General features: G+C 35.0%; 1 protein-coding gene across 1 annotated transcript; it reads right to left on the reverse strand.

The window, feature by feature from the left end:
* Window positions 1-712: 712 nt before the first annotated feature.
* Window positions 713-9764, reverse strand: LOC148613044 (uncharacterized). Its single transcript, XM_088595042.1, has 3 exons — window positions 9157-9764; window positions 5013-5138; window positions 713-1787 (listed from the first exon to the last, which is right to left on the reverse strand). The coding sequence occupies exons 1-3, from the start codon at window positions 9380-9382 to the stop codon at window positions 826-828; spliced, it is 1314 nt and encodes a 437-aa protein (XP_088451168.1). The 5' UTR covers window positions 9383-9764; the 3' UTR covers window positions 713-825.

The following is a 9764-nucleotide window of genomic DNA, read 5'->3' on the forward strand; positions in this document are numbered from 1 at the left end:
GACTGTTTATGTGATCAGTAATTGATCCTGAATAAATATAAAAGTGAAATAGGTGGGTTTTTGACATGCACGAATCACCTTCTGTCGCCCCCTGCAGGTCCGGGTGTTAAAAGAAAGGGCCTGCAGCAGCGCTAAGCTGGTCGTATAAGGCGACTAAATAGTGCTCAGAAACCTAGCCGGGGGCTAGGGCGCTCTGCCCACAGAGCAACTGGGATGTGAACCCCAGGTTGTGGAATGGGGTACCCCTGGCGTGTTACATGCTGGGGTTGTCAGGCTATAATACGGAAAACCTGACGCAAACCATAGTGGTGCACCGTGTTGGGAAAGATGCCACGTTCCTCGCACGTTAAAGAACCCTACTGTGGTATTCGATAAGGGTAGGAACCTTTGTGCTCCGCCACAGGAGGCTAAATTGCCCGACCTTACCCATCCCCCCTTTTTCCAGTGGCAATCAAAATTTGTCGACCCTATTATCCTTGTGACCCACCCTTTCTTTTTTTCATTTCATGTTCATTTTATCATCCATTTCATGTTCATTGTCTGAATATAGCTGAAATATTGCTCCTCGGACGTTAAACCCCAACAAACAAACAAAACAAAAAAATCACCTTCTGTCTGATTTTTACAAAGACTGCTACTTAATAAGAGTACATTCAGATCCGTCAATTTTGTCAAGTACAATATATTTTTGTAGCGATTCGTAAAGGCCATGTAAATCAGTATGATTTATTATAAAGAAAAGTATACATCATAAACAAGTCAATCCACTGTATTATTTAATAAAAACAAACCAAACTTCGTTGAATAGAACTGCTTCAACTCAAGTTAAAATTTAAACATTTTTTCTTTAGAACTAGAACTTGGTGACGGCGATTCGATAGGGGACGAATCTGTCGAGAAAGATTTTTGTTTAATCACCGATGACTTGTTCTTTATATCACCGATGAATTTGTTCAAGCTCGAAATTTTCGATTTCGTATCTTTCCTCCCTTTAATTTCTCCTCTTTCCTTTAAGGAACCCTGTCTTCCATGTTTTTCTCTATAGGATTTTGAATGTTCTTGGTGACTTGGTTTTTGTGTCAGGCTGAGAGGTTGACCCTCACTCTCTTTTGAACCTTTTCTTGACAGAGGTTCGTGACCTTGACGTTTAAGTATCTTCTTTTCCATTGAATTCTTCCGCGATGGCACTTTTTGATTTTCGGAATTATCAACATGAAGATTCGATTCACATTTTGTGCTTGTTTTATTCGTCTTTCGTCTTTCTTTCGTTGAATGACATCGTCTCATTTTAGACGATTCGTCGTCGGCAAGTGTTGGAGACTTTTTCTCCTTCAACGAACCCCCACGCCTAGATTTCGGACGACTAACTACTCTAGGAGAAAGAGACCCATCTTCGATCGTACCTTCGTACTGAAGATTTCCTAAATAAGGAACTTCATCCTTTCTGTGTCCGTGACGAGACGTTTCCTGTTTTCTAGGGGAGTGGACAGAAGTTGAAGACCCAGAGGGAAAGACACAATGTAAGTCACTTTTAGCTCTCTGTAACATTCTATACTGATTTTGTTCTGCGACAGTTTTTCTTGGACGTCGAATAGACGCAGTAGCTTCCCAGTGGTCAGACCAACTCTCCTCCGTCTCCCCCTCAGAATTAGAAGTGGCTTTGCGATGGAATGGGGAGCGCAGTTTAGAGATAAATGAAGCGGCTAGTAGAGTTGTCCGCATTCCCGAAGATTTAACCTTATCTATATCTTCATATTCTAAAGATTTCCGTCGACTCTGCTTTCCACCTTGAATGAATGAGAGAGAAAAAAATATATGAAAATATTCAGTCTGCATATCTTTTATGATAAACAACAAGATAACCAGTTTAGTCTCGAGGGTTTTTAAATTTCTGCGTGACCATTCTAGTTACTTTCCGTACCTTGAAGTTTTTTTTAAAATATTTTCCAATCAGATTGGAAGCAGACTTTAGGTTATTTATGGGTTTGATCCCCGGCCAAGTCATACTAAAGACTTTTAAATTTATAGCCACTGCTTCTACGCCAAGAACGCGTGCTCTAGTGGGTGACATGCAGAGTGTGACATAGCAAATCCAAAACACATAGCAGGGTCTGTTCCATCAAACTTTATAGTCGGAAATTATAAAAGGTCATAGGTAACTTTGTATAGATTACCACTGTAGGTGCTACGAAACCAATTTATTAGCTCAAAAACGTTCGGTCGGAAGTGACGTATTCCGGTTGAAAGTATATAGTGACAACACAAAATAAACGGAAATATCTATATCTTCGTGTCTTTTTTATTATACGATTTTTGCCCGGATTTTACGCTGATGCAAGACGAAGCTGGTATTCGACTTTGTTGATAATACACCGCTATGTTTGTATTTCATTTAAATCTCGACCAAGAAAAACATACGCGGGACATCACTGTCCTATGACAAACACCGTGCGTCTGCGTTAAAACTTCACTTGAACACTTATATTTGTCTATACTTATCAAGTGAATTGAAGCGACATCTTGATTAATTCAATACTTTGAGTGTATTGACTAGTTTAAATGTGACACAATGTAAATCTAAACATCTCTTAAACTGGTACATCAAATAATTCTTTACGCTCTGGAAGAAGAACGTCAAAATAATGTAATCAAATGCATTATAAACTCCTGTTCGAATCCGGACTTTTGTGCTTATAAAACGGAATAGAGTATTGTTAATAATTCAACAGAGATTAGGTATATAATAAAATACGTAGATTTTATGATAAAAATGTCATTGTATAGGTGCATTAAAAAGTAAATATTTTATCACTGAGAATTCTTAATGACCATAGTTCCATATAAATGTCATATGACATTGTTCAATTTATATGGGCATTTCTTATTTTTACATTTGGAACGAATCGGCACAGTATTTACCAGGTACATCGAACAATTCGTGAGGGGATTGTGACCTCATAAAAGAAGCTATGCAATAAGCTTTAATCCAGTTTTCGTTTTTAATTATATGAATTTCATGACTGAATCCGTTTAAAATTGGATCGACATATAGATCAAAGAAATCCACGATTAAAACTAAATCGAAAATTTGAAAGTCAAACTACAAATTAAGGGTGCTTCCTGTTTAGTTGTTAGTTCCAGTCATACCATATTCTGCATCTTCCATTATTGGGTCTGGGTCATACCTAGTAGTTCTATTATGAAAATGTACCAGACGAACCGGAAGTAGAATAAGTGAAAGACGATTTATGTCTGTTGGTGAAAAAAAGCTTAGAAAAGAAAACATTAGAAAACGGGATTCCATTACAAGGTACGAACCGACGTTCATTAGTTATAATAAGTATACTTCATGTTGGTTTAGTACATCATTTCTTACATTTCTGGAACGGGGTTATGAAGTAATTACTACAGGAGTTTTATGGTCGTCATCATGAAGCAGGGAATCGTTGAGGTGTATCTATCTGCACCATGAGAACCGATTTTTTCAACATGTTATCGTTTACTTTTGTTTCTATCTACGTATCATTTTGGTTATTTTATGTTCGTTGTTGTGTTTGTCTGTTCTCCCTGTCTGGTCTTTGTCCCTGGACCAACACAATATAAATCCGGTCCAGTAGGGAACCAAAGAAATTGCACGGGTTGTACAGTTTATTTCTGTAAGGAAATGGATTTCCATGTGAACGATCCGACGATCCACCTCCTGGGGTAGATCTTAATAAAGTTTCAACTCGACTAATCAAGTTCCTTCGCCTTAAAATTCCGTTCATCCAGTACAAGTATTTGATAAAGAGTAATATTAATCAAAACACATGCATGCGCGTGCTCTTCTTATACTTTCAAAAACGTCTATTGAATTCAGTACCAAATAAACTACATTGTACATTTTTATTTGCAAAACTACTACAGTAAGAGAACTATTGCTTCTGGTAAAGTAAACGTTGAAACGGTTTTCATTTCGTCAACAGCGTCATCTTTGTAAAAATCTCTAGTTTGTCACAGAACGAAATATTATCTGGGCAAACACATTAAGGAAAACCTATACAAGGTTTTTTTTTTTTTTATCTCTTGCGCATTGGACAGTTTTTAACAGTTTGAAATTTAGTATTCTAACATAAACCTATATGATATTCTAGGCATAGTGTGACAGAAGTCACTTGCCTATTGTCCGTATACATGTTTATCACACATGGCTTTCAAGTTTTCCATAAATATACTAAAATGATTATATTTGCAGGAATCTTTTTTAAGTCTTTACACACACACACACACACACACAAACAATTATTCGATAGCCACGTGTCTTTTGAACGTGACAGGTTGAAGGATAATAAATACTTCGGCAGAATTTGTAGTTTTGGATCAAAATTTTATTTGTTCTGTCCAGAATTTCAAATGGATGAATATACAAGTCATTCAGTTCGCCTTGAAATTTTCCGAAAGATAGAGAAAAAACACCCGGGCATTAGCGCCCTAACACTGGCGCAAAAAAGGGGAACGTGTTTTTTAAAGGGTCGGGTATAAAGGTTAGTTTTTCGAGCTACAAATGTACATTTTGTATTTGTTGATTTTGTTTTACATTGCAGATACATGTACTCTAAGTAAAATAACACTATTAAGAAGTTAAAAATAGCAGCAATTTTCAACTCTCCCTTATTGTTTGACTGCATATGTCTGTTACAATACACACTTTCAACCAAAATACATTGTATTGTCTTAAATGACTCACAGCACCTGACTGATCTCTCGTTTACATTAATTGACTCGCAGCACCTGACTGATCTCTCGTATGCATTAATAAAGAGTATTTTCTTGCCTAATTTTTACTACATTTTCTCACAAAGAGAGATACAAAAATATGTGTTCTTGCTGCCGTGAACTCGAAATAAAATTCACTTCAACAGCAATGTTTTATTTGTACCGTTACGACAAAGTAAATTAATTTAGTATATATATAAATATTTTGAAAAAAATAGCGTTACAGACAAAACACACTTATACACTTTTGCCTATACCTTTTGGTTTGTTGGTCTTTTGATTCTGTCCAAATTTTGGCATGATTAAAACCGGATATGGGTTAACGACTCCCTCGTCCTCTTCCTCATCACTGTTCGTCAAGTGAGCTTCCACTTGTTCTTCGTCTGTAACAATCAGAAAGTATAACAGTTTTAGCATAAAATTAACAAACAAAAATTGTTTCCTGATACCTTACGTATCCTATAATTGTGTCTACCTTTAATATTTTATTGCAATTTTGTGTAAAATGTAAAATGTTTGTAATGTATTATAAAAGTAAGTTTAGTTTTGTTGACACCAGCTGAAAACCTGAAATGTTTTTTTTTAAACGTGGAATTTCAAACAAATACGAACTCGACAGTCAACCCCCTTTTTTAAATAGATGTTTTGCGATCACATTTACTGCCTTATTTGGGAAGTTAACTTCATCTGTTGATACCAAATTTTGTACATGATTGGTAGTTTTGTATTTAGATGCCTATGTTGGTGGACCATAGGACCCCGAGGATATTCGCTTCTCCAACTTGATTGACCGGAACTATAAGGTTTCATTCCTTGTATTAAAAAGGGGCTAAAATATAAAAGTTCCTTTGGCATACCTTTGTATTTAGATAATTTTCGTTTTAGGTACTTTTTTGTATATATACAATTTACGTTTGAATCTTGGACATGCAAAGTTTGGTTCTTATATGCAAAGTTTGGTCCTTATATTTCTCGAAACACGTGTACAGCATACCGAAATTTGCAATATGTATGTGATTGGTATTTTTTGTATTTTGGTCATCTGAATGTAATAAAGCAATCTCCCCGACAGATCTATAATCGCTTACTGGTATACTACATGTCACTCTCCTAGCTCATAAGCTCTGCTTTACCGGATGTGAACAAAAATCACACGGTATGATCACTATCCGCGAAGCTGTTTTCGGTGTACTGTACTAATTTGCATAAAAATGTGAGGTTCAATACAGTGTGGCAGAGGTGTAAAGGCTTGAAATAGCGAATCTACCCTCTGTGCAGGAGATTTGTAACCAAGGTCAAAGGTCGACTTTAACATTACAAAGTAATGAATCTATATGCACAGTTTGTACCAACAAGAGGAAAATAAGTGAAGTGTTGTTTGACTTTTTACTATTCATGCTATTTTTACAACAAATGTTTACAAAGAAAATATGTCCTCTCACCACATGCTGGTTTCACATTTGGCTCCGGAAAGTATTTCGTTTTTGTCCGACGCAGTCGGTATAGCTTCGCTTTTTACCCTTTGACCTTAAACAAGCTCTTCCCTGGAAACGCAAGTCACCTGATCACAATTCTGGCCAAATATTGATAACTTAGTAGCGTTCGAAAAAATTGTATCGAAAATTGAAAATGCGTGCCAGAAAATTATAAGTAAAAGGAACAAATTTTACTTTTTTTAAAGACAGTTCTTGTTTTCTTCATGAAAGCATTTCAGAAAAGTTGCTTGTTAGTGAGTGGTAAATCAATGGATGCGGAACTGAATTGCCCCCATCATTTCATTATCCCCAAAAGTATTTAAACTGTCATTTTTCACTTTCTCTCCATCTTAGCGTAAACAACAGTTTGATTTAAATCACGATCAGTGCAGTTACAATACGTTATTATAACACAGGGTAAACACAAGTTAATTATGTTATAATTGGACCTGATAAGTAAGTAATTACAAGTGATATAATATCTACATTTATCTAGATTAAATTATGATGCCAGTTTTTTCCAACTAAGTCAAAACTAAAAGTTTATAAAAGTGTAATAAGGTGAATGACTCCTAACAGACAAATAAGCACAATACGATACGATTGTACGTCATCAAGATCATAATGAATTTGAACATATTTTGATTAAAATATTTATGGGGCTGTAACGTCTTCGTTGACAAATCCGAAATTTATAACGTCGTATTTTTAGTCCGGATAATCTGTTCAAGGTATATTATGGTCTTTTAACATATCAAAGTGTTTCAGAAACTTGACGCAATGTAGAAAGATACAAAGTCACCCAATGCCTCCCTCCCCTCAAATAAAAAAAATAAAGAAGTAGATAAATTTACCAAATAATAGTACCAAACATGATGTCATCATTTCATCCTTTATTTCTTGATTTTTGATGATGTTAGTGTGTCAAAATGTCACAGAAAATCGTAAGTGTCTACTAAATAGTTATAACGAAACAAAACTGTCTTCTAATTACATTGACGTCATATAACTTACGAATACAAATGTTTATTTGAAGTCCATCTGTCATCAAGTACCTGCATAATTCTTATAGGGGCTTGTAGTTGGCGTTTCTCATTTGATATCTGACGAATTTCGAACGATTGTGCTAATTTAGTGTTTTGTTTTTATTCACTTTACAATTAAAAACATATTTTTCATTATTACTATGATTACAATGTATATAAGTATATATTCACCACGGACGCGGAAAATTGAAACCACATGACTCTTTTCGCCACACTCTCCGTGTAAGCAGAAAGGCCGAGTAGTTCCGATTGTGAAACTCAGACTCAATTGTTTTTTCCGACGCACTGCCAGTCAGTATGTTTTTGCTTTTTACCCTTTGACCTTAAAGACGCTCTTCCATGGAAACGCAAGTTACCTGATCGCAATTCTGTTTCCCGATTGGCCAATTACTGATAACTTAGTGGCGTTTGAAAAAAAAACTGTATCGAAATTGCGTACCATGTATTATTTCCTGAATGAATGCAGAAAACAAGGGGTAGAAAGAACTCAATTTTACCGCGTCAGATATCTCTTTTTTAAAGGATAGTACTTTTTTTTTTTTTTTTCTTTCTTTGTGTTGTATTGTATTCTTCACTATGTTATTTGTCAGAGCGAAATAACAGAACGATGATAAGAATGTTCATTAAAGGAGAACACAATCAAACAGACAACGACCAGACAAAGAAACAAAGAACATGAAAGTGAACATGGTCCCTTTAATGTTTGTAGTGACTAAATATGGGTAATAGAAAATAAACTTTAGTTGACATCAATATACTGTGTTTTATTGTTTTGACCAAGACACAGAATACGCCATATATCACATTATGGCGTAAACCAAAGATATCGGAATTTAATAAATTTTGCAGTTCAGCTCAAATTCAATCCCTTTTTCGATATTGGAAATTATTCGTTTTTTTTTTGTTGAGCACGAGTGAGTCTAACGTTACACAAAGTAACTCTCTCAACCTCACACCATTTTAACTCATGAAATTATCATGCAACTGAAGAGCATGTTGGACATATTAGATGCTTGCTATTCCCGGTAATATAAACATATTTTATTTGTAATAAACAAAATGGATCAGACACGAGTAAAATAACATACCAATGAAGTTTTCTCCTGAAACAATAATAATTACAATAAAGTATAGGCATACAAATTCAATAGTGTTATTTATGTTTTACAAAGTTAAGACGAGACAGTAAAAATTACATTAGGTGATGTGGTGAGATGTGATGTGATGTGTACTAATTCAGCTCAAGCAATAAGGAATCTTTTCGCGCATTTAACGAACAAAACAAAACAAAAAAAAACAAAACAAAAAACAAACCAAACGACCAAACAAACAAACAAACAAAAAGAAAGAAAAAAAAACATCAATTAATACTGTCCATAAAAGAGAACTGTGTATATTAGAACATGATTAGCTGAGAAATTAAAAAAAACGAGTTCAACCCACATAGACTGCATCACAAATAAACTTTTAAGAAATAAGTAAGTGCTTCTACGCATTAAGGTCCACAATCGTAGAAAATCAAGGGAACCATAATTCGGACGGTCATCAAAAGAATATAATCCAAGGACAATGACCAGACAGAAAAAAGACAGACACACACATTCATGAAATAACCAAAATAACAAGTGCAAAGAAATAAAAGTATATGAGCAAGCCGTTCTCAACTAAAAAACTGGGTGCATTGACTAGGTGTACCGGTGGGGTAAGTGTCCTCTACTTTTCTAAAAACAACCGCCAAGTTACTAATATAACAAGGTCAAGGCTATCATTTGCTAATTCTTGCCCAAATTTTGCATGAAGTTGTTAATAACAAAATTTTCTAGAAAGGAGGATCTAAATATCCACTCCACCCCGGATTCATCACTGGTTTCACACTGTACCTGAAATTTGCTCTTCTTCGGGATCCAGAATCTGTTGTTCCAATTGCAACCGCTGGAGAATCAGTTTGAGTTCATTTTCATTTTTACAATGTTCTTTTTCAAACGCTTTTTGCTGTCGATCAATTTGTCTTTGTAGTTTTTCATGGAGAACTTTCTCTGCTACATTTTTATGAGCTATTCCCTTCAAAGCATGTAAATCATCACCTCCCTTCTCAAGAAGTTCCATTTTTGAAATAAACAATACGACTTATAATATCCAATGTGTTTCAGTGATGTCTCCAGCTAAGTGTCACATTGTATTTAACTAAGTTCTCTTTGTATGAACAATTGCATTAAAGTTCATGTCCAAAGTTCATTACTGACTTTTGCGTTGTTTATTTTCTTTGTTTTGAACTTTGTTTTTATTTCATCCTTCACGCCTCCTTCATAAGATAAAGCACATAACAATTTGCGGGGAACTTGTTTCACACCTTAACCATATCTTATATATTAATAACCTTTATGGTAATTAGACGTATCACTCATTTTAATGTCTGAATCCCGTTCGATTTTACGTCCGTTCCAACAAAAGAGATGATCATTTAAACGTTTATTTTCTGTATCTTTAG

This window comes from Perna viridis, chromosome 7 (genome assembly GCF_037379345.1).
Source record: "Perna viridis isolate PV_CMFRI_1.1 ecotype Kerala chromosome 7, ASM3737934v1, whole genome shotgun sequence".
Lineage (NCBI taxonomy): Eukaryota > Metazoa > Mollusca > Bivalvia > Mytilida > Mytilidae > Perna > Perna viridis.

What these genes read in the sequence shown, in the direction of transcription:
- LOC148613044 (XM_088595042.1), bottom strand. Translation starts at nt 9,382, where the DNA reads ATGGAACTTCTTGAGAAGGGAGGTGATGATTTACATGCTTTGAAGGGA. An exon ending in CGAAGAAGAGCAAATTTCAG is followed by an intron (nt 5,139 to 9,156) that starts GTACAGTGTGAA and finishes TGATTGTTACAG; the next exon opens with ACGAAGAACAAGTGGAAGCT. An exon ending in AAAGACCAACAAACCAAAAG is followed by an intron (nt 1,788 to 5,012) that starts GTATAGGCAAAA and finishes CATTCATTCAAG; the next exon opens with GTGGAAAGCAGAGTCGACGG.